Source organism: Salmo salar, chromosome 09, assembly GCF_965601325.2.
Source record: "Salmo salar chromosome 09, fSalSal1, whole genome shotgun sequence".
Taxonomy (NCBI): domain Eukaryota; kingdom Metazoa; phylum Chordata; class Actinopteri; order Salmoniformes; family Salmonidae; genus Salmo; species Salmo salar.
The window spans coordinates 17,314,370-17,340,224 of NC_138299.1; the positions used below are offsets into that span (position 1 = coordinate 17,314,370).

The 25,855-nt window shown below is 44.4% G+C and overlaps 1 protein-coding gene across 2 annotated transcripts in view; it reads right to left on the minus strand.

Moving 5' to 3' along the window:
• Nucleotides 1-9,572: 9,572 nt before the first annotated feature.
• LOC106610791 (connector enhancer of kinase suppressor of ras 3) overlaps nucleotides 9,573-25,855 on the minus strand; it is a 61,547-nt gene continuing 45,264 nt past the window's right edge. The window contains exons 5-13 of one of the 2 annotated variants that reach the window (XM_014210378.3): nucleotides 19,178-19,219; nucleotides 17,426-17,545; nucleotides 17,226-17,285; nucleotides 14,875-14,943; nucleotides 14,517-14,663; nucleotides 12,631-12,752; nucleotides 11,802-11,995; nucleotides 11,588-11,674; nucleotides 9,573-10,978 (exon numbers count right to left, since the gene is read on the minus strand). In XM_014210378.3, coding sequence (XP_014065853.1) covers nucleotides 10,677-10,978; nucleotides 11,588-11,674; nucleotides 11,802-11,995; nucleotides 12,631-12,752; nucleotides 14,517-14,663; nucleotides 14,875-14,943; nucleotides 17,226-17,285; nucleotides 17,426-17,545; nucleotides 19,178-19,219 — 1,143 coding nt within the window. In that variant the 3' untranslated portion in view covers nucleotides 9,573-10,676. Of the gene's footprint in view, nucleotides 10,979-11,587; nucleotides 11,675-11,801; nucleotides 11,996-12,618; nucleotides 12,753-14,516; nucleotides 14,664-14,874; nucleotides 14,944-17,225; nucleotides 17,286-17,425; nucleotides 17,546-19,177; nucleotides 19,220-25,855 lie in introns of both variants that reach the window. The other variant, XM_014210377.3, reaches the window with a different exon arrangement.

Below are 25,855 nucleotides of genomic sequence, written 5' to 3' on the forward strand. Positions count from 1 at the left end.
CTAACCAGACACCTAGGTATTTGTAGTTGTCCACGTATTCTAAGTCAGAGCCGTCCAGAGTAGTGATGCTGGACGGGCGAGCAGGTGCGGGCAGTGATCGATTGAATAGCATGCATTTAGTTTTACTTGGGTTTAAGAGCAGTTGGAGGCCATGGAAGGAGAGTTGTATGGCATTGAAGCTCGTCTGGAGATTAGTTAACACAGTGTCCAAAGAGGGGACAGAAGTATACAGAATGGTGTCGTCTGCGTAGAGGTGGATCAGAGAATCACCAGTAGCAAGAGCGACATCATTGATGTATACAGAGAACTTGAACCGTGTGGCACCCCCATTGAGACTGCCAGAGGTCCGGACAACAGGCCCTCCGATTTGACACACTGAACTCTATCAAAGAAGTAGTTGGTAAACCAGGTGAGACAATCATTTGAGAAACCAAGGCTGTCAAGTCTGCCAATAAGAATGTGGTGATTGACAGAGTCGAAAGCCTTGGCCAGGTCGATGAATACGGCTGCACTGTAATGTCTCTTATCGATGGCGGTAATGATGTCGTTTAGGACCTTGAGCGTGGCTGAGGTGCACCCATGACCAGCTCTGAAACCAGATTGCATAGCGGAGAAGGTACGGTGGGATTCAAAATGGTCAGTAATCTGTTTGTTAACTTGGCTTTCGAAGACCTTAGAAAGACAGGGTAGGATAGATATAGGTCTGTAGCAGTTTGGGTCTAGAGTGTCACCCCCTTTGAAGAGGGGGATGACCGCGGCAGCTTTCCAATCTTTGGGAATCTCAGACGATACGAAAGAGAGGTTGAACAGGCTAGTAATAGGGGTTGCAACAATTTCGGCAGATCATTTTAGAAAGAGAGGGTCCAGATTGTCTAGCCCGGCTGATTTGTGCGGGTCCAGATTTTGCAGCTCTTTCAGAACATCAGCTATCTGGATTTGGGTGAAGGAGAAATGGTGGGGGCTTTGGCGGGTTGCTCTGGAGGGTGCCGGGCAGTTGACCGGGGTAGGGGTAGCCAGGTGGAAAGCATGGCCAGCCGTGGAGAAATGCTTATTGAAATTCTCAATTATAGTGGATTTATCGGTGGTAACAGTGTTTCCTAGCCTCAGAGCAGTGGGCAGCTGGGAGGAGGTGCTCTTATTCTCCATGGACTTTACAGTGTCCCAGAACTTTTTTGAGTTAGTACTACAGGATGCAAATTTCTGTTTGAAAAAGCTAGCCTTAGCTTTTCTAACTGCCTGTGTATCTGTGTATATTTGTTCCTAACTTCCCTGAAAAGTTGCATATCACGGGGGCTATTCGATGCTAATGCAGAACGCCACAGGATGTTTTTGTGCTGGTCGAGGGCAGACAGATCTGGAGTGAACCAAGGACTATATCTATTCCTAGTTCTACATTTTTTGAATGGGGCATGCTTATTTAAGATGGTGAGGAAGGCACTTTTAAAGAATAGCCAGGCATCATCTACTGACGGGATGAGGTCAATGTCATTCCAGGATACCCTGGCCAGGTCGATTAGAAAGGCCTGCTCGCAGAAGTGTTTTAGGGAGTGTTTGACAGTGATGAGGGGTGGTCGTTTGGTCGCAGACCCATTACGAATGCAGGCAATGAGGCAGCGATCGCTGTGATCTTGATTGCAGAGGTGTATTTGGAGGGCGAGTTAGTTAGGATGACATCTATGAAGGTGCCCGTTTTTACGGATTTGGGGTTGTACCTGGTAGGTTCATTGATAATTTGTGTGAGATTGAGGGCATCAAGCTTAGATTGTAGGATGGCCGGGGTGTTAAGCATGTCCCAGTTTAGGTCACCTAGTAGCACGAGCTCAGAAGATAGATGGGGGGCAATCAATTCACATATGGTATCGAGGGCACAGCTGGGGGCAGAGGGAGGTCTATAGCAAGCGGCAACAGTGAGAGACTTGTTTATGGAAAGGTGAATTTTTTGAAGTAGAAGCTCGAATTGTTTGGGTACAGACTTGGATAGTAATACAGAACTTTGCAGGCTATCTTTGCAGTAGATTGCAACACTGCCCCCTTTGGCAGTTCTATCTTGGCGGAAAATGTTATAGTTAGCGATGGAGATTTCAGGGTTTTTGGTGGTTTTCCTAAGCCAGGATTCAGACATGGCTAAGACATCCGGGTTGGCAGAGTGTGCTAAAGCAGTGAGTAAAACAAACTTAGGGAGTGACATTCATTGACATGACATTCATTGAATTGTCACAGACTCTTGCTGTTCACTATATACACTACATGTATGTGGACACCTGCTAGTTGAACATCTCATTCCAAAATCATGGCATTAATATGGAGTTGGCCCCCCCTTTGTTGCTATAACAGCCTCCACTCTTCTTGGACGACATTCCACTAGATGTTGCTGGGACTTGCTCCCATTCAGCCACAAGAGCATTCGTGAGGTTGGGCACTGATGTTGGGCGATTAGGCCTGGCTTGCAGTCGGCATTCCAATTCATCCCTAAGGTGTTCCATGGCGTTGAGGTCAGGGCTCTGTGCAGGCCAGTCAAGTTCTTCCACACCAATCTCGGACAAACGATTTCTGTATGGACCTTGCTTTGTGCACAGTGGCATTGCCATGCTGAAACAGAAAAGTGCCTTCCCCAAACTGTTGCTACAAAGTTGGAAGCACAGAATTGTCTAGAATGTAATTGTATGCTGTAGTGTTAAGATTTCCCTTCGCTGGAAGTAAGGGCCTTAGCCCGAACCATGAAGAGGACAGATGATTTTTACGCGCTACGCGCTTCAGAGGTCCCGTTCTGTGAGCTTGTGTGGTCTACCACTTTGCCGCTGAGTCGTTGTTTCTCCTAGATGTTTCCACTTCACAATAATCAGTGGTGTAAAGTACTTCAGTAAAAATACTTTAAAGTACTACTTAAGTAGTTTTTTGGGGTATCTGTACTTTACTGTTTATATTTTTACCAACTTTTACTTCACTACATTCCTAAATAAAATAATGTACTTTTTACTCCATACATTTTCCCTGACACCCAAAAGGACTCGTTACATTTTGACAGGAAAATTGTCCAATTCACACACTTATCAAGAGATCATCCCTAGTCATCCCTACTGCCTCTGATCTGGTGGACTCACTAAACACAAATGCTTTGTTTGTAAATGATGTCTGAGTGTTGGAGTGTGCCCCTGGCTATCCGTCAATAAAAATTAAAAAAGACAATGGTGCCGTCTGGTTTGCTTAATTTAAGAAATGTTAAATGGTTTATACTTTTACTTTTGATACTTAAGTACATTTTAGCAATTCCATTTACTTCTGACACTTAAGTATATTTAAAAACAAATACTTTTAGACTTTTACTCAAGTAGTATTTTTCTGGGTGCCTTTCACTTTTACTTGAGTCATTTTCTATGAAGATATCTTTTCCATCACTGACAATAACAGCACTTACAGTTGACTGGGGCAGCTCTAGCAGAGCAGAAATTTGAAGAACTGTCTTGTTGGAAAGGTGACATCCTGTGATGTTGCCACGTCGAAAGTCACTGAGCTCTTCAGTAAGACCATTGTACTGCCAATGTTTGTCTATGGAGATTGCATGGCGGTGTGCTCAATGTTATACACCTGTGTGTAATGGGTGTGGCTGAAATAGCCGAATCCACTAATTTGATGGGGTGTCCAGATACTTTTGTATATATAATGTATATATCCACAGTCTGTTTAAACAATTAAATCATGCTGGTATTACAGACAGGTAAAACCATCATCATTGAGTGAATTTCACAAAATATACCATTATGAAGGTGCCTTAGGAAAAAGGAAAGAAACATGTGTCACATCACAGTCCACTTATGGTTTTCTGGGAGGCAATATGAGAGGAAACTAAAGAAGCCTGCAGCATGGCTATCAACACTCTTTTCTCCCTGTGGGGAGCAGAAACTGTAGCCATAACATTTGTCTAGAGCTCTGACAGTGGCTGTAATGTTTGTGGATGGTAGCTGCTATCTGTTCAGAGGATCGGATGTGGTGGGTTATCCCTGTGCTAGAACACTAGTGGTAAACCAGACACATTCCTGGACCTGGAGAGGACAGCTCGCTCTGTCTCCCCCCAGACCTCAACCCTCATGGGGCTCCTGAGTCCTGACATGCCCCACTGTGCCCATACAGTGACAGGCAAACTATAGGGACATTCTCTTCTCTCTTGCTCTCCCTCTACCCTCTCTCTTCCTGTCTCTCTATTATTCTCTCTACATTTCTCACATCCCCCCTCTCATCCATATCTAATAACACCATTGTCATCACCAAGTTACAATCATCTGGGCCATGGCTTTTGAAATGGATAGAAAGATGGTATTTAAAGATTTACACTCAATTCTGTTCCTATTGTTCTCATTCATTCTAGAACAAAAGTCTAAGCACGTCACATTAGAATGATATAGCACAGAGTATTGTTTTGGTACATTAAAAGGCACAGTGGGGGAAATAAGGTAAGCCCTCCACCACTCATGTCAGAGCCCAATAGACTTCCTGGGAATGTGGATTTGTCACACCATTGTGGACTAAATCTCCCATCATGTTCCATGCTGAGAATTGTCACAGCACTTAACTAATAATCCCCAAGCCCTGCTCCAGAGCAAGTGGAGCGAGGGGGTTTCACTGGCAGACACAGTGGCCATTCTTTACTCGGGGTCTCTCACGCTGGGCCAGGGCCCCGGGCCGCAGAGCTGGTATCAGGTTCTTTACACTGCTCAGTGTGCTGCGACTACAGGAGATTGGCAAAGGCCCCAAAGCGCTGTAAGACCCTGTTTATGGTAATTGCATAGTTGCCTCACACTGTGGCTCAACCCCCGCAGCGAACACAGTTGACAAATTGATTTAAAGGGCCATGGAAAGACCACATGAAATTTCAGCCTGCTTTGGTGAGATGGAGTTTTGGCCTGCCTGGTGACATCACCAGGCAGGCCAAAACTCCATCCCACCAATAACAGCTAGTTTTCAGTTTTCCCCTCCCCACTCAGACCACTCCCAGACAGTCCTAGCAAAATTCTTGCTTGAGAATTTGCTCTTTGCTAAGAAGCTATTTTTGTTTCTTTTTGACCATTTTAATTGAAAACAATAATTTCTGTTACCCAGAAATTATTTGATATCGAGATAAAAACAGCTGCATTGGACCTTTAACTCTGAGTACTGCAGTGGTCCATAACTCGCTGAGCAATGAATATTCCCACTCTCACTGACATACTGTACAGACCCGTGAAAAAGTATTTGCTCCCTTTCTGATTTTATATATTTCCTCTGTCATGCAGCAAGACAATGATCCAAAACACACAATCAAGTCTACATGAAAATGGTTAAAAATGAACAAATTTGAAGTTTTGGAATGGTCTAGTCAAAGTCTAGACCTAATTCCAATTGAGATGTTGTGGCAGGAACAAGCAGTTCATGCTTGAAAACCCACAAATGTTGCTGAGTTAAAGCAGTTCTGCATGCAAGAGTGGGCTAAAATTCCTCCACAGTGACGTGAGAGACTGATCATCAACTACAGGAAGCTTTTGGTTGGAGTCATTGCAGCTAAAGGTGGCACAACCAATTATTGAATATAAGGGGGCAATTACTTTTTCATACGGGCATTGGGTGTTGCATAACGTTATTTATGAAATAAGTATGTAATTGTTGTGTTATTTGTTCACGCAGGTTCCCTTTATCTAATGTTAGGCTTAGGTTGAAGATCTGATAACATTCAGTATGAAAATGTTCAGCAATTTAGAAAACATTAGAACGGGGGCAAATACTTTTTCACAGCACTGTTTTTCACAGCAATGATCCCACACTCCTTCTGAAATGATTCATAAAGGGCTTTAAAAAAAAAGTTATGTATGTCTATAGCACCTATTTCTCCCTCTCCCTCCTTGTCCCTTGACTTTTATTTCAAGGTTTCTTGTTTGTGCACAATAAGTCTCAGAGATCATGAACCTGTGGAGTAGTGATTTGTTCCTTTGTAACTAGCTGCTCTGTGGCCACATATCTGACCCCATTGGATGTGTATGCCTGCTAAGTGTGACTGAGGGACTGGCATTAACATGGCTCTCTGGGATATGACAACAGGAGAGGAGGCAGGAAAGTGATTCCCAGAGGCTTGGCCGCTGAATGTTCCGATATCCCCCAGCCAGGTAATCCAATGCCCACATCGGTCATGGCCAATAAGGGGCAGATCAATTTCCACTATGGCTCCTTTTTGAGGCGTAACAGTGGGTTATGTACAGCTGCTGATAATAGCCTTCAGAATGGCCACTTTCATGGTTAGCTATTAACTGATATTGACTGGCAATGAAATGGCTCAAGATTGTGATGAAGAAGACCATAAAGAATATGGAGAATAGTTTTGTGTCAGTGGTTGAGTATATGTACCACGCCTCTTGTTCAATGTCTTATCTGTGTGATATAATGGGATTGTCTCAGAGACCAGAGACATTCCTCACATAGCAGGAGGAGATACATTCTCTCTCTCTCTCAACTGCGGTTAAAGGGAGGGACACATGGTGCAAACACCTCAGTAATCTCTTCTCCAAACCACTGGACCTCAAAAACGACCCTTTAATTGATAGAGAATTATAATTTTGCCGTATCTTATCATTGAATTGTGCAAGCAATGCTAAGTCTGTGTGTTTCATTCATCCAAGAGTACTTAGGGCTTCTCATCACCACTGAGTGTGTGTGTGTAGATGAACAGGATCATGGGGGATTGGGAAGTGAGGATGGAGACAAGGAGCCACTCTGAACCAGTGGAATGGAGACTGAGTTTATGGACACAAAACAGATTATGTCCTTACCGCTTGAGAGAAGGACCAGGTTCGAATATGAGGTTGGCTGTATCTGAGGAGGAGAGAGGAGAGAATGAGGCAAGATTAGGAAACAAAGCATCTAGTGTTTAATCTAGTCTAGACCAATGACAAAATTAGTCAGTGGGCAAAGGGGTAACATTGACTAGATAAAACCACTCATTCTACCCTCTGCATCAACCTCAACATACCACAGAGGCACTAACTGTACCATTTAGGTTTGGGGATGACAAATACAGTTAGTAAAAAATCTATAACACATACTTAGTGCATCCTTGGCTCATATATAGGCACTCATTATCTTGGTTCCATTTCAGCTAACTTTCATATATAATTTGCTGCAATAAAATGGATCTTGTGGCATGTAATAGGGCAGTTCTTTTCTGTCTGTGTCGGGACAGTGGTGATATATCAGGAAGCCACTTCAGTATGGTACGCAGATAGCTATCGGCCAATTCTCAAAATACATAGATTTACGTCAGCAGGCTACAGGCCTCGCCCTGCAATTTCAGGGTATGAAGTCGTCTTCGCTTGTTTTTCCTGTCTGTCAATTGCTTACATCTTTCCCTCCAGAATTAGCAGTAAAAGGTCTGGATTTGCTGTCTCATATGGTTGGTTTAAGATGTCTGAGACATACTGGTGAGTTAGTTAATATTTCTGTGGATGTGCCTTCGTCTGCTTTTTGGCTGTGGAAAAGAATTCACTCTGTGTGTGTGTGCAAGTGGATTAGCTAGCTACTTTTGAGTGTCCTAAACATATTGAATATCCATAATCAAGTATTTGAATCTATTTCAATGAAAGGCCATGGAACCTCTACCAAACAGAAGGGGGTGACTGTTCCCTCCACCATCGTCACAGTCAGTAGGTTGGAGCAGATGGAAAATCATAATTTGTCATACCCCCGTCATTTTGGATTCCTCTTGTAGGACGTCACCCAAGTGAGGTTAATTTGATTTCAATAAGGGGAATCAGATGTCTTGAATGATTTAAAATCCCCAAATAGGAACTAGTCTCATTCAGAGTCCTCTATTTCCAAACAGAAGGACCTGACCCATTCCTTCTGGGTCTTATTCATTTGAAGAATGTCATGCTTGAGGTTCTAATGCTATTTGAGGTCCTGTCTGTCTGTGGTCTAGCATGTCTCCCAGTAGTGCATCTTGTCTGGTCCTCTGAGACAGAGGTTCGTTTTCTACCACATTCTTTCACTGGTTGTTAAAATCCAGTTCAAACCACCCACCAAACCCCATGGTTAAAAACATGTCACTACTCCCTGACTGACTGGTGGCTCCATAAATGAGATGACACCAACTATGAGGCGTATTTAAACTGTACCCCTCCAGCATATCCCATTTCACCTATAGACTGCATACGTCACATGCTTACAGTACAGCGCAACTTAGTGAGAATGGGTTGGAAATGAGAATGGGTTGTGTTGCGAGTTATGGTTGACTATGAGTCAGATGAGTGATGTAATATGACGACCCACCTGTTGAGGAAGCCACTGCTGGAGCACCAGTCGGACACCTGTGTGAGTGACGGACACAGAGAATGAACTCATTCATTACCCAGCACTGGCCAACTTGGTCACTTTCCCTGGATCTTCAGGCTTGTGGGTTGGTTACCACATTGGACTGTCTTGCTCAGATCATTGAAAGGCAATGGAGGCAAGAGCTGCTCTACAGTAGCCTCAGAATTGGATATTAGAGTAAATACTTGATGTTTTAAGGACATAACACCTAAGCAGCTAGTTCCTATCAGTGTTGATTTACTAATGTGTTAAGTGCACGGCCCAATCGCTGATTTGCCCCAAAGCTTATCGCATATATAAAGAAAGTAGGGAGCATGTCACTGAACACACCAACAATTCTCCTGCAAAGAAAATGGTGAATAGAAGGCAAATCTATCAACATACATCTTTCCCTTTTCACATCAACATCATGCAAGGCTGTGGTTTTTGTTAGACGTGAGTAAACATAGCAAGGAGAAGCAGCAAAGAGCAGGTGGTATACTGTTCCACCACAGACACTCAGCACATGCAGATTAGTAAGGACGGCAGGTTATCATAGCTGGGCAGGCTAGGGCAGGGCAGGGCTCAGAGAAGGTTCGGAAGAAGAGACATTAGATCCTTAACAGGTGGCCCCCAGACAACCAGTAAAATCATGCAGGGAAACAGAAAGAGGCAGAAGAGGGGCAGGGAGATGAATGAATCATTCCTTTTATTTTGATTTAGAAATGTGCCAAAGTCAATGTTGTTCTTTTCTAAATCCAATTGGTCTGCCAGTTTTTTGGGGAGAAAATGTAACAAAGAAAATAACAATGCGAGTCCTGAGTGCAATTCAGATGTAGGTGAAGGCATACAGAGGTTAAAGACCGCATATGTCAAGCAAGATATCTTGACAGTCCAATAAGACATATGCATAATTCTCCCTAAGTAGAACATATGTTAATTTAAGTTTTTTTGAAATTGCAGTTGCATAATAAGCATGGCCACAGAGACAGAGGGAGAATGTAACTTTAGCTTGGCTATCCAGTTTCACCACATGCTTCCAAAACAGAAGTAGAGTTCATTCTCAAAGGTCAAGCAAATTAGGCCAGAGTCCGGAATAGGTTAATGCCCTCGAAGTGCTCCTCTATGGTGAATACAGACACTGAAAGTGACAATTCTAACTAACACTCAGAGGTTTTGGACAAGTACCAATATAACAATACATTTTATCTGGTTCGTAAGTAAAAAAAAGACAACATTAAAATAAAGACAAAACAAATTAAAACTGGAATCAACTGCACCTTTAATAATATAATAATGTTTCAAAAGGCAGGTATAAAAAAGGTACAATTGTATTTAAAAAAACAAAAAACATTGTGACATCTTGTGGTATTTAATAATACTTTCAGTTAACGCTTGTTATAAGCTATCCATAGTATCTCGCTAGGCTATCGGTGCTGATAACAGAAGACTTTCTAGCCAGTGACTCCAGAAATATATTTGACCTACACATCTTTGTTCACAAGGCTAATTGTAGACAAACAGCTGTGAACATCCTTTGAGCAGGGTAATCACAGAGCAGTGTGTATACAGCCTCCAGAACAAGGCAGGACATGGGACTGTACAGAGAAGAGTGCATGGCCTTGAACGCAGGGAAAATAAATCACGGGTATGTTGAAACAGTATTTTGTCACTCACCAATGCAACATCAATCTGTCAAAGGACAGAAAAGAGTTCCTATATGCATAGCTTTTAAAAGGAGGCAACCACTGGCAGTGTATAGTTTAACAATGCTAACAAGGACATGACATGAAATAAACAGCTAAACACCTAAAAGCTAAAAGCCTTTTTTCTTTGTTTCTCAAATAAACACACACCATTGGCAAGTGAAAATGTAACAATTTTGTAGGGAATAGCCTATCTCAGTGATAACATGGTGATATAACTTCTAAAAAAGTTTTGTTTTATTAATTGTTCCTGTGAAGGTACAAGGCCGAAATGTGCTAAAAACCTGAATAACTCCTCTTGTCCATTTGTAGACAAATAGACATACATTTCCTCTTGGTAAAACCTCTACCTCCAAATACAAGTTTGCATGCATGTGCTGGTGTGGCAGCCAGTTCACTGAGTATTCCTATGTTTATCAGATTGTGCAGCTGAGATGGGATTGGTTGGTAGGGGACTGGGATTGGTTAGAAGTGATGCAACAGAAGACAGTGAGTTAACTACTAACTCATGGTGATGTAGTAGTACAGTAGTAGTAACACTGGGTAGGCAGGGAGGCAGGGAGAAAGTGTGAGAGGGGAGAGCCCATTGCAAACAGCCGGAGGACAAAAGGCACTGAGGAGGAGACAGACAGGAACAGGAAGCCCCGGACAGGAAGCGCATCATCAGTGAGTCAATAGCTTAAGCCGCGTGATCCAACTGACCAGTAGCGAGGGCTCTGCCGGGGGGCGTTTGGAGGCGGGGGCTACGGGGGTCTTTTTGCTGCCCAGGTCGTGGTCCTGGTAGGGGATGGTGGCGCTGTTGTGGAGGTCCTGGTTGGCATAGTAGCGGCTGCCCCGGATGTGGTCCACCCCTCGGACCAGCTGCTTTTCCCCCACTGGCCTGTAGGGCGGCGCCACTGATGGGACCTCCTCAGCAATGGTGGGGATCCGCTCATTGCTCAGGTATCTGTACAGGAGATCCTCGCCTGGAGGGGAAATGCACATCTTTAGTAATACTTTGTACAAATGCACGTTATTGAGAATAGCTTGTTGGTTTTAGGGCATATCTTCAGTAGGCCTTAAATGTATTATAGAGAAACACTGTCCCATAAAAAGAGGACTACTCTGGATCTCTACAGCATGTGTTGGCTGTGGAGGAGAATTGCACAGGCATCTCAGCCAATTAAAACATTCACCCACTCCTCTACCATTGCAGTGTAATTGGGTCTCCAGCAGAGAGACTGTTTGAAAGCTCTGTCTGTGCATTCATAGCCATGTGTCTGTTCTCTCCAAGGAGACCAGAGGATGAGGAACTGATCTTGTTGGTGTAAACTCTAGTTAATCCAATCCAGGCAAAAGCTAGAGTAGGCTCTCAGTTGACACTAATCATTTGGTTAATTCATTGGTAAATTAAGCAGAGGTACCATGCCTCAAGGTCATTGGAGGGGTGAATTCTATCATTTGTTCTCATGTATTTAGCTGTTGAAGGTGTAAACTGGATAATCTGATTGAGGTTGTGGTCAATTAGATTTCTGGTGGTTAAGTTGTTGTTCTGCAGTAACTCAGAAGATGGGTCTATGGTGTGTGTTTGCTACCTTTCCGGCCTTGTGTCCAGGGCTTGGCATAGGTGTCTGCCACGCCAAGACAGGTGTCCACTGGCATGGAGAGGGGGCGGGGCTTACCTAAGCAGAAATACAAAAAGTTTGAATATTTTGGTTCACTGGTTTTGAATATTGTCTTGAAATCTATAACGAGTGGGCCTTGTGTGTGTGTGTGTGTGTGGTTACTGTGGGGTAGGATACTACTAACCACGAGACGAGGTGATGCGTTCCCTCATCCTGGGCTGAATTACATTGGCCTCGATGGGGTAGGCCACGCCCATCTTCTCGTAGTCTGCGATGGTGAAGCGTTTTCGACTCTCCAGGTCCAGGAAGGAGTTGGGCGACTCCGAACCCTTTGGTCTGATCTTACTGATGCTCGAGTACGAGCTGATCTTACTCTCTCTGTGGACAGAAAATACTGATTAGCATCAATGTCCCATTTCATATAGGTGAGAGAACAAGGAGGGAGGTAAAAATCAGTCAAATTTGCTTTATGCTTTTGCTCAGTCGCTAACTAAAGTTGCTGTGGATATGAGAGTCCACTAAATGGCAAAACAAATATGATTCACTATCTGGTAAACATGGTGAATGCAGCAACAGCCTGGTCACTGGCATACATGGACAGAGAGGGAGGGAGAGATACAGTGAGGGAGGGAGGGAGGGTGTCTGAGGAGGCAGATGAAACAGAGAGGCTGTTGCATAAGGTCTGTCTGTGGCGTGAGCGGAGCTGGATGGAGACGGCACAAATGAATGTGCTCTGCTGTGGGGGTTTATAGGCAAGAGGAGAGTGGCGAATGATCAGGGGGCTGAACCACTCATTATCCAGACTTCAAAGCCAGGAGCATGGAGCTGGAGAATGAGTGTAGGCTGTCTGTGGGCGCACGGCTCCCTCAATGCAGGGTTACAGGGGCCCACACAGACCCCTGACTCACCATGTAGCATAGGGCCAGAACACAGCAAATTCTAAACCTATAACTTGAGCCTAAGGTTTTTCCTGGTAACCCTCCTGGGCATAGTGTACTTACAGGGGTACACACCGTGGAGTGTAGGGTACTGAGGGGGGAGGGGGGATGTACAGGTCCAGGATGGCTGCTTTCTCCTTGGTGGAGCTGTCTGTGGAACAGCCTGGAGACTGGGTTTTGTTCAGGGAAGGGGTGCTCTGAGAAATAAAAAAGAACAAAAAAAATACAATGTCAGAAAAATGCTCCCCTCATAGGACCTATTATAACTGACGGTGGGCAAACAGCCAACAGCATAGCTACATCAAATGGAAAAATGTCTTAAGAGGTGTCTACTATACAATCTAAACGTAACGTGTTGGCAAGGAGAGTTTCCCCATTTGTCACATCCTGTAGTCTACTCTAGCCGATGATTTGTCTTTTTAAACTTCCAACATTTATTACAATAACGGATGGTTGATTACCTAAAGTCTCTTCTGCTGTATTTACATACCCTAACCAAGTCATTCTAAACACTACTTGTTAGGAAGGAGCTGGATTATCCTACATATGCAGGTCAGACTTGGTATCCCCCTTCCCCACGTTATATTTGCCTATGTCTCTTTAAATCTATACAACCCTATTTAGAGAATCAAATCACGTTTTATTGGTCACATACACATATTTAGCAGATGTTATTGCGGGTGTAGCAAAATGCTTGTGTTCCTAGCTCCGACAGTGCAGTAGTATCTAATGAATGGAAGGATTTTGAGGATAATCCAAAATAGCTGCAGAAGAAACCATACTATTCTACCACAGCTATGGTGCTATTTTAAAACCACACTACTTGGTAAATTGACCATGTTCAGTTTCACTCTGCATCAAACGCAGTAAATACTGGTACGTCTACGCTCACCTCCTCCCCTATTACCAGGCTACCTGTAGAACCCAGTGTCACTCCTGAATTACTGTGTGTGATCCACCATTGTTTAACACACCGACGCCTCTCTCTTATCTTTAAACCCAAGATGTGGCGCTTTGATTCCTGACACCCTGTTCAAACACGGCGGTGGACAAGTCCGGAGTGATCTGGTATCTTTGTCATGAAAGGTTCTTTGTTAAGTGAAACCATCTCTGGTCTGATATTAGGTGATCTGATTTTCCCAAGGCAGAAGCGGCCTCCAGAGGCATAACGAGGCAGTGCCAGGACCAGAGCACAGGTTAGGTTACAACAACCTATTGTTCCCTGTGGAGCCCCAGTTACTGCAGTCATGGCTCAGGTGCATTACTGTGGCTAAGAGCTTAGCCAGATCCTAATTGTCCCCATATGAGAAAAGTGGTGAATTGGATTACCATTACATAACTTTATTAACACAGGATTTGTCTGTACCCTCAGAGACTTGATTCTCCGCTAACGCAAACCTTTGGAGATTGAACGTTCTCAAAAGTGGGTGTACCCAAGCCCTTTGTGAGCTGAATCACTGAGCGACCTATTGAAATACTTGTCATCCATGGAGACTGGCTGACTAGCCCCATCAATATAGGCCACACTACTGAGGATTCCCACCCTACTGCTGGATGTTGATCTGATTCTACACACACCTACACAAACCACTTCCAAAGCAGCTATATTCTCCACTGAAGGAGATGCTATCTCCTGTCTCTGCAGACTGACTCACAGACTGCTGGCTGCCACTACTAATGACCCAGTCTGAGTGACATCATCACCAGTGTGAGAGTACAGTAGCTGTTGTTTTATTTGGATGCCATCATTGAATGGAGAACAGCTCTGCATTGTCCCCAGCCCTACAGGGCTGTCAGGCCCTCTCAGGCTGGTTCCTACACTTGTCTAGGCTTGTTACACTCAAACATTTCTCCACACTCCCTCATGAGGCACATCCAACAAAAGGTAATATGAACAATAACCATAACACTGCCTTGGTAAGAACACCAAAGTTAAAGATTAAGGGGTTTGGGGTGGGCACCTGCGCCATGGGCGGTTTCCAGCGCATGTTCTTGAGAGGGGCAGGTGTGAACCCGCAGGTGCCTGTAGGTCTCTTCTTCAGCAGCAGGACTACACCTTTAGGGTCCTCTCTCAGCTTCCCCACCAGGTTCTTCAGCTGCCAGCCCACCTGAGACGAGGCACAGCAGCACAGATCGATCAGTGTCAGTACATCATAGCGGAGGTCAACAGAAAGAGGCACAGCAAGAAACTAGGAAGAGACTTCCCCCTATGAAATCATTATGTCACACTGTAGTCAGGTCAACTGCAAGGAACACATTCCAACTGCTTGAACCATTCTCTGTGACAGGTTTCAGAGATAAAAGGTGCCGGGCGCTCACCACTGTCTGCTGGTTCACCTGGATCACCTCATCACCCCCATGGATCTTCCTGGTCATGTCTGCCGGGGACTGACAACAGAGAGAGGAGAAGACAGGATTAGTATACAAACCCCCCTACCTCAGAGACAACACCTTCATGTAGTATTAGCCCCTGGATAACTCCACCTTCATCTGTTCGCTTTGTCGTCAGAAGTGCCATGTATGGGCTTGTTATGAAACAGACCACTTAATAAGCCCCTGAGGAAATCTACGTTTTACATAACTCTGACTAAACAACACAAACGCCCTCTTTATGAATACGTCGTCACATTATGCATGTGAATGTCAAAGGAATGAATGAGTCATATGATGAGTTAAGGTTTGATTCATCCTTAACGACTGGAGGCATGATAATTAGGCTGTAATAGCGCTGCTGCCAACGTTCCTCTGCAGGAGGATGCTTTACTGTTGAAGTTTGTGATTCTTAAATGGATGATGAAGACAGGAACAGCTATATTATTTAACCTCTAAACGCCTCCCTCTCTCCACTGCATGGTAAGGAACACATTTACACTGCTATCCTAGCTCAGTGGTAAACAGCAATGCCCTTGACAACCCTCAGAACGGAAGGAGGGGGATGGGGGGGGGGTTGGAAAGAAGATGTACTGTTTGAAGCCCACCCTTAACTGTCTCCCCATCAGAACTTGCCAACTATTGTTTATGCATAACATTAAGAGTTGCTATACCAACAGGATGTATATTGAACCGTGAGAAGGAGATACAGTGAGGGAATGTCAAAAATGTTATAAATTGATTTGCATTTTAATGAGGGAAATAAGTATTTGACCCCTCTGCAAAACATGACTTAGTACTTGGTGGCAAAACCCTTGTTGGTAATCACAGAGGTCAGACGTTTCTTGTAGTTGGCCACCAGGTTTGCACACATCTCAGGAGGGATTTTATCCCACTCCTCTTCGCAGATCTTCTCCAAGTCATTAAGGTTTCGAGGCTGACGTTTGGCAACTCGAACCTTCAGCTCCCTCCACAGATTTTCTATGGGATTAAGGTCTGGAGACTGGCTAGGCCACTCCAGGACCTTAATGTGCTTCTTCTTGAGCCACTCCTTTGTTGCCTTGGCCGTGTGTTTTGGGTCATTGTCATGCTGGAATACCCATCCACGACCCATTTTCAATGCCCTGGCTGAGGGAAGGAGGTTCTCACCAAAGATTTGACGGTACATGTCCCCGTCCATCGTCTCTGATGCGGTGAAGTTGTCCTGTCCCCTTAGCAGAAAAACACCCGCAAAGCATAATGTTTCCACCTCCATGTTTGACAGTAGGGATGGTGTTCTTGGGGTCATAGGCAGCATTCCACCTCCTCCAAACACGGCGAGTTGAGTTGATGCCAAAGAGCTCCATTTTGGTCTCATCTGACCACAACACTTTCACCAGTTGTCCTCTGAATCATTCAGATGTTCTTTGGCAAACTTCCGACGGGCATGTATATGTGCTTTCTTGAGCAGGGGGACCTTGCTCAGGGGGACCCTGCAGGATTTCAGTCCTTCACGGAGTAGTGTGTTACCAATTGTTTTCTTGGTGACTATGGTCCCAGCTGCCTTGAGATCATTGACAAGATCCTCCCGTGTAGTTCTGGGCTGATTCCTCATCGTTCTCATGATCATTGCAACTCCACGAGGTGAGATCTTGCATGGAGCCCCAGGCCGAAGGGAGATTGACAGTTATTTTGTGTTTCATCCATTTGCGAATAATAGCGCCAACTGTTGTCACCTTCTCACCAAGCTGCTTGGCGATGGTCTTGTAGCCCATTCCAGCCTTGTGTAGGTCTACAATCTTGTCCCTGACATCCTTGGAGGGCTCTTTGGTCTTGGCCATGGTGGAGAGTTTGGAATCTGATTGATTGCGTCTGTGGACAGGTGTCTTTTATACAGGTAACAAGCTGATATTAGGAGCACTCCCTTTAAGAGTGTGCTCCTAATCTCAGCTCGTTACCTGTATAAAAGACACCTGGGAGCCAGAAATCTTTCTGATTGAGAGGGGGTCAAATACTTATTTCCCTCATTAAAATGCAAATAAATTTATAACATTTTTGACATGCATTTTTCTGGATTTTTTTGTTGTTATTCTGTCTCTCACTGTTCAAATAAATCTACCATTAAAATTATAGACTGATCATTTCTTTGTCAGTGGGCAAACGTACAAAATCAGCAGGGGATCACTTACTTTTTTCCCTCACTGTAAGACTGACAAAAAGGTGCACATTTAGACTAACTGAACAAAAGGAGCAAGGTGCATTCACTAGGATGGTTTTCACTGAGCTCTACTAATTTGTTCCTCTGTGGCCACCATACTTACATGCTCTGTGGTCCCCGTGATGACATGAAGTCCATCATAGGTGGATTTGATGTACATACCCTGTAAGAATATTAACATGAGGAACATGAATTTCTGAGACAGTTTGAACTTGTGAGAAAGTTGAGGTGCACTAGATAAATGTAGCTTGTAATTAAGTGGGGTTGGGGTTAAACTGGAAACTCCCATGCAGCATTCCTCACCAGTCCCTCCCCAGGCTTGATGTTTTTGAGCTGAACTTCATCCAAGCATGCCGATTGGCTCATCAAAGGGTCAGAGGTTGTTCTCATGGTCTGGTCACAGATGCTGTTCAGAACCTTGGACTGCAATGAGAGAGGGGGGAGGAAACCCTTTTAAGCAAGACAGAAAAACCAAACAACCCAAAGAATGAAAACAAAATATCATGGAATTTCATGAATCCATCATCAAATTAATTTGATTTAATTTAAGTTTTATTGTCAAACAGTGACTGTGCTTTTATGACTGCTGTGATTACATGACCAGCCCAGTATTTTAATGTCCTGTCATGTGATTGTGATTATGTAGCTACCGCCTGTCACCAAAGAGGTGTTATTTCTTTGGCTGTCTGTATTCAGTCAGTGTTAGAGGGGTGGACTGGCGGCCAGCGGTCTGGTGACGAGAGGCCCTGTCCCTTAGCAGCAAGTCACTGGGGAAATGATCACCCTCCTCAGGGAAGAGGGGTGAGGGAGAGAGGAGGGGGTGAGGGTCATTAATGTCATCCACCCCCCCCTTCTAGGTCATTATGGACAATCTCACCACTTTGTCATCATTAGTGGGGGCATTTTAGTGACGCTCAGAGAAGAAAGAGCTTTTTCTTCCCAGGCGAGTAACAAGCATCATGTCTGAACACTCACAACAACAGTTGTGCCTACATACAGATATGGACAGTCAAAAGTTAAATCAAACTTATTTTAGCTCTCATTGAATTTTCAGTTGACCACACAAGTCTATAACCAGATCACTTGACAGGAATTTGTAAAGAAACAAGAAATCACTGAAATGCTACTATTCACCATTGATTGGGACCAGGCTGTAACTAGAATACTTTTTCCGGGACAGTTCATTGAACAACAAGTTCAGCATGGAGAAGACTCTAAACAGTGTAGAGAGAAATCTAGCTATTTTGTGTGTCTGCAGCAGAGTTCATCAAGGGTGTCAGAGGGGGGCCTCCCGAGTGGTGCAGCGGTCTAAGGCACTACATCGCAGTGCTTGAGGCATTACTACAGACCTGGGTTCGATCCCAGGCTGTGTCACAGCTGGCTGTGGTCGGGAGACCCATGAGGAGACGCACAATTGGACCAGCGTCGTCCGGGTAGGGGAGGGTTTGGCCGGGTGGGATTTCCTTATCCCATCGCGCTCTAGCGACTCCTTGTGGTGGGCTGGGCACCTGCAAGCCGACTTCCCTCGCCAGCTGGACCATGTTTCATCCAACTCATTGGTGAGGCTGGCTTCCGGGTTAAGCAAGCAGTGTGTCAAGAAGCAGTGCGGCTTGGCAGGGTCGTGTTTCGGAGGGCGCACGGCTCTCGATCACCGCCTTTCTCGAGTCTATAGGGGAGTTGCAGCGATGGGACAAGACTAACTACCAATTGGATATCACGAAATTGTGGAGAAAACGGGGTAAAAGCACCAAACAAAAAATATTACAATAAGGGTGTCTGAGAGGGAAGAAGTCCAGTGTCATCTCAGTCTGGAGAGTGTCAGGGACAGGAAACTGATTGATGGCCAGGGCGCATTTTAGACACCTCTTTTACCAAAGTGCCATAGCCTCTGCCGACACTATTAACGCTGAGGGAGACTGCCCTGTAAGCATGTCAACTAATCTCCATGTAACGGATTATAGAGCTACGTCTCCCCAAAGGTTCAAACAGACTTTCCCGGAGTGCTACTATAGAAAGCGGGAATGTGGAAACAACAAAGAGGGGAGATATACTTACAACTTCCAGGATCTTTTCCTCCATCTCGTAAACAGTGCAGTCCTGGGGAGGAGGAGAGACATGTTAGCTGGGCTGCATCTCAATGCTCTACGTCAAAACACAGGAAGAGGTTCTTTCACAGCAAAGATAGTAAATAAAAACAAGGTATAGGGGATAGGTAAATACGATGTGATTAAATATCCAGATATACACTATATATAGTTTAAGTCGGAAGTTTACATACACCTTAGCCAAATACATTTAAACTCAGTTTTTCACAATTCCTGACATTTAATCCTAGGACAAATTCCCTGTCTTAGGTCAGTTAGGATGATCACTTTACTTTAAGAATGTGAAATGTCAGAATAATAGAGAGAATGATTTATTTCAGCTTTTATTTCTTTCATCAAAGAAGTTTACATGCACTCAATTAGTATTTGGTAGCATTGCCTTTAAATTGTTTAACGAGGGTCAAACGTTTTGGGTAGCCTTCCACAAGCTTCCCACAATAAATTGGGTGAATTTTGGCCCATTCCTCCTGACAGAGCTGGTGTAACTAAGTCAGGTATGTAGGCCTCCTTGCTCGCACACGCTTTTCAGTTCTGCCCACAAATTATCTAGAGGATTGAGGTCAGGGCTTTGTGATGGCCACTCCAATACCTTGACTTTGTTGTCCTTAAGCCATTTTGCCACAACATTGGAAGTATGCTTGGGGTCATTGTCCATTTGGTAGACCCATTTGCCACCAAGCTTTAATTTCCTGACTGATGTCTTGAGATGTTGCTTCAATATGTCCATATAATTTTCCTACCACATGATGCCATCTATTTTGTGAAGTGTTAATAAGAAATTTGTGGAGTGGTTGAAAAACAAGTTTTAAATGACTCCAACCTAAGTGTATGTAAACTTCATGATGCCATCTATTTTGTGAAGTGCACCAGTCCCTCCTGCAGCAAAGCACCCCCACGACATAATGCTGCCACCCTTGTGCATCACGGTTGGGATGGTGTTCTTCGGGCTTGCAAGCCTCCCCCTTTTTCCTCCAAACATAATGATGGTCATTATGGCCAAACAGTTCTATTTTTATTTAATCAGACCAGAGGACATTTCTACAAAAAGTACGATCTTTGTTCCCATGTGCAGCTGCAAACCGTAGTCTGGCTTTTTTATGGCGGTTTTGGAGCAGTGGCTTCTTCCTTGCTGAGCGGCCTTTCAGGTTGTGTCGATATAGGACTTGTTTTACTGTGGATATAGATACTTTTGTACCAGTTTCCTCCAGCATCTTCACAAGGTCCTTTGCTGTTGTTCTGGGATTGATTTGCATTTTTCGCACCAAAGTACGTTCATCTCTAGGAGACAGAACGCGTCTCCTTCCTGAGCGGTATGACGGCTGCGTGGTCCCTTGGTGTTCATACTTGCGTACTATTGTTTGTACAGATGAACGTCGTATCTTCAGGCGTTTGTAAATTGCTCCTAACGGTGAACCAGACTTGTGAGGTCTACAATTTATTTCTGAGGTTTTGGCTGATTTCTTTTGATTTTCCCATGATGTCAAGCAAAGAGGCACTGCGTTTGAAGGCAGGCCTTGAAATACATCCACAGGTACACCTCCAATTGACTCAAATGATGTCAATTAGCCTATCAGAAGCTTCTAAAGCCATGACATCATTTCCTGGAATTTTCCAAGCTGTTTAAAGGCACAGTCAACTTAGTGTATGTTAACTTCTGACCCACTGGAATTGTGATACAGTGAATTATAAGTGCAATAATCTGTCTGTAAGCAATTGTTTTAGGGGGAATTTTTCTTTGGAGACTTCAGTAAACAAAACACTGTTTAGCACTGGATTCCTGCGTATTTGATAGATAGGCGAGTCTCCTGCAATTACAAGAAAGAAACAGTAGATGCTGTGTGACTTCCAGGGGGGGGGGGGGGGGGGGGGGTGGAGAAGTTGGGAACATCCTATAGTGACTGCTGTGTCATCCACAGACAGAAGCCCCTCGGCCCTGGCCCTCTCCCAGGGTCCCCCTTCCCTTCCCAGACTGCAGCTGGGCCTGCCTGGGCTCACAGCTGAAGTAACAGCCTCCTAAGACAGCTGGAGGACTTGGGGCCTGTGGTCTGGTGGTGAAAGGACCCCTGGTTATGGCTGGTCAGAGGGGGCCACTGTTGCTTAGCCACTGCTGTGACCCCCCTCCCCCCCCGCGGCTGTGGTATGGCCTCTACGCAGGGTATGTCCCAAAGGGAAGCCGTCCTTAAACTCACATGTGAAATGTCTCTGCCATAGCGGAGTTAGGAAATTATAGAGTCAGACAGGTCAGTATCTTGTATTGTATTGAGGCGTCACTGCCATTATGTTGCTCAATGTCAACAAACAAGAACTTGAGGAGCCAGGATTTGTAAGCTAGCAGTAAGGTTAGTGTGTGTGTGTGTGTGTGTGTGTGGACATATATTGTCCATAAATGCAGCTCTGCTGTTCTTCATAAATCCTTTGTGAAGACAACGTTTAGGGGATGACTGAGAATTTCCATATTCCCCTACCTTGCACATTCCTATGGCCCAAGGGGGAGGAGTATCTGTTGGCAAATACACTTGGCTTGTCAGACCATTGTTGTATTTGAATGGACAAGATTTGCTAGCCTATCTGTGAAAACCATGAAGGCTGACGATAGAAGAGCACTGGTTTGTCCTTTAGCGCCAAGAGTTTTTCCAGCAGTCTTTCTCTCTAGAATCGTCTTATGATATGCACTGAGCTGAGTGTTTTCTTTTGGGATACTGATGCACATACAGTAACAGTCAAAAGTTTGGACACATCTACTCATTCAAGGGTTTTTCTTTATTTTTACTATTTTCTACATTGTAGAATAATAGTGAAGACATCAAAACTGAAATAACACATGGAATCATGTTGTAAAATTGTTAGCCACCCTTTGCCTTGGTAACAGCCTTGCACACTCTTGGCATTCTCTCAACCAACTTCATGAGGTAGTCACCTGGAATGCATTTCAATTAACAGGTGTGTCTTGTTAAAAGTTAACGTGTGGATTTTTTTTCCTTCTTAATGCATTTGAGCCAATCAGTTGTGTTGTGACAAGGAAGGGTTGGTATACAGAAGATAGCCCTATTTGGTAAAATACCAAGTTCATATTATGGCAAGAACAGCTCAAATAAGCAAAGAGAAACGCCAGTCCATCATAACTTTAAGACATGAAGGTCAGTCAATATGGAACATTTCAATAACTTTAATAACGCTAAAACCATCAAGCGCTATGAAGAAACTGGCTCTCATGAGGACCGCCTCTGCTACAGAGGATAAGTTCATTAGAGAGTTACCAGCCTCAGAAATTGCAGCCCAAATAAATGCTTCACTGAGTTCAAGTAACAGACCCATCTCAACATCAACAGGAGACTGCCTTCATGGTCGAATTGCTGCAAAGAAACCACTACTAAAGGACACCAATCATAAGAAGAGACTTGCTCGGGCCAAGAAACACGAGCAAAGGACATTAGACCGGTGGAAATTTGTCCTTTGGTCTGATGAGTCCAAATTTGAGATTTTTGGTTCTAAACCGGCGTGTCTTTGTGAGACGCAGACAAGGTGAACAGATGATCTCCGCATGTGTGGTTCCCACTGTGAAGCATAGAGGAGGTGGTGTGATGGTGTGGGGGTGCTTTGCTGGTGATACTGTCAGTGATTTATTTAGAATTCAAGGCACAATTAACCAGCATGGCTACCACAGCATTCTGCAGCGATACACCATCCCATCTGGTTTGCGCTTAGTGGGGCTATAATTTGTTTTTCAACAGGACAATGACCCAACACACCTCCAGGCTGTGTAAGGGCTATTTGATGAAGAAGGAGAGTGAGTGCTGCATCAGATGACCTGGCCTCCATAATCACCCGATCTCAATCCAGTTGAGATGGTTTAAGAGGAGTTGGACTGCAGAGTGAAGGAAGAGCAGCCAACAAGTGCTCAGCATATGTGGGAACTCCATCCATACTGTTGGAAAAGTATTCCAGGTGAAGCTGGTTGAAAGAATGCCAAGACTGTACAAAGCTGTCATCAAAGCAAAGGGTGGCTACTTTGAAGAATCTCAAATATAAAATATATTTTGATTTGTTAAACACTTTTTTGGTTACTACATTATTCCATATGTGTTATTTCATAGTTTTGAGGTCTTCACTATTATTCTACAATGTAGAAAATAGTACAAATAAAGAAAAACCCTGGAATGAGTAGATGTGTCCAAACTTTGACTGGTACTGTATAAAAACTATATTTTCCTTTAACTAGTGACAAACTGCCAGAACAAACATGGATGAAAAACTAATAAGCATAAAATACCAACATAGGTTTCAGTTTTGGTACCAAAACACAATGCTCCCCCTCAATTACTTTCCAACGCGGCCAAGGACGTGTGATGGTTTTGGAAAGAATTTGGCATGACTTCCATCACAAACCAGTACATATTTTTGCCATAAATAGGTCTATATTTGGATGACTACATCAAGTTGAAATGCATTCTACACGTCAAGACGGATATGCTAAAAAGACAAATTTAGTGGGTTTGAGGTCAAAAACATTGACTAAACAGTATCATAATATGCCACGGATTTGATTTGTGTAAACTGTACCAAACTGAATCACATGCAGACAGTTTTATATCAAAAGCAGAAAATTATTGCATAATATGAATGTAATATTCTTGGACATAATCTTTCAGATCTGTGTTTTTTTTACATAATCCCTTGGAAGATCTGTGGAATACAAAATCATCTCGTATCTGCATCAAACACAGAACTGAAGCAGTCTTCATACATATGCCAGATTGAAACCAAGACCAGAGGGAAAGACTGAGGAAACGTTCTCTGGGTATAGCAGCGAGTCCTCAGCCTCCTCACGCCCTGGTTGTCCTCCCACAGCAGACTAGGATCAGATGACTCCCCAGACGGCCCTGCAGCCTTTGATCTGTAACCAGAGATTTGTCCAGCCGAGAGATGAAGTGGCAAAAAGAGAAGACTGCTGGTACAACATTCCAATATGGAGCCATTCATACAGCTGACCAGACTGGACTGTTGTACAGGATCTTACAGAACATGATATCAAAACACCATGAGGACTCAGACCTGCCCTCCAGACTTCCCTTTCCTCCCACAATATCTCTCCACCTCATCGCTTAGTGTTTGACCCGACTGCCGTCATGCAGGAAGACAGAGCAAGCTCTCACCTCACGGGTCAGATGAGATGGCTGCATGTTCGCTGTTTTATTGCGGTGCTCTATTGTGCGTGTATACATAGGGTTCATTCAGCCAGCAGGACATAAATTGTCCATCCTAAAAGCCCTGTTCTTGGTGGAGGTTCATGAAAAGGCCATGTCACCTCATGAAGCCCGCCCACACCATAACAATCACAGTGATACTCCCCCACAGCGCGTTTGGGAGAGTTCAAGAGTGTCTAAAGCCTATGTGAGATACACTGGTCCATGCATTGGAGGTAACTTCCTGAATCTGTCTGTGACAGGATAATATAGCCCCTGGATGAACTGTAGAGATATCCACCTGGGCCTCTCACACAGCTGAGGGCCATGGAGGCCAAGGGGTCTCCTACAGTACAACACAGCAAAGCTGCAACAAAAACCCTTCACTTCAAACGCCTCCGTGGGAAATGTCTCCCCTCAGTTCCCCCTCTCCTCCTCCTCCACAACCAGGGTGAGACCCAAAACAGTAAATCACCGGGCTGCTGAAATCCCAGACATCGGTGAGGCAATCGGCACTCTGGGAATGGAAATTACTCGACGCAATAACCCTTCAAAAGCGGCACCTGCAGTCTCAACAGCCATTTTCACTATGTGTATAAAATGTAAACGCCTGTTTATCAATTGTTGGGATACCCTGGGGAAAGAAACTGTCAAAAAGAAGCTCAGCACTGTGCTACTCTGTTGGGTCTTTAACTAATCCCTTTCGTTTTCTTTCAGTGCCAGCCAGCCAGCCTTTTAACCTGTACATACATTAACCAAATACACAATGAATGTGATATACAAATCTTGAACTGACACACACACACACACGGAAAACAACCTGGAAATATTCATATTATAAATCTGATATAAATAGACCCTTAGCAATCTGAAAGCCTGTGGCCAAATCAAACACATTTAACCTAGAAGGATGTTGTCTGATTTGCTACTTTTTAAAGGGAGGTAAACATCTAATATAATATGTGGCAGTGAAGGAGAGCACCGTACCACTACCTCAACCCACCGTGCATTAATCCTCCACAGGATGTACACACAGATAGTATGCTGGGGGGGAACTGGAACCACATGGCCGGGGGGGGGGGGGGGGGAGAACTGGAACCACATGGCCGGGGGGGGGGGGGGACTGGAACCCCATGGCCGGGGGGGGAACTGGAACCCCATGGCCGGGGGGGGGGGTCTGGAACCCCATGGCCGGGGGAATAATGCAGCCTGCGGAATGTTGGCAGATGCTTTTTAAAGAGCACCAGAGGTTTTTATGAAACTAAAACGCAGACTGCCGTTAAACACCACCACGGTTGGGAGTCTCCTCATTAGCTAACCTGTACTGTGTTCAGACAGGCTACTGGCTTCAGGCTGATGTCATATCATAGCCCCCACTCTCCCCAGTTCCCATAACCCCCTGCTCCTTTACTTAATCCTACATGTGTATGCCTACAGGCTAGTCT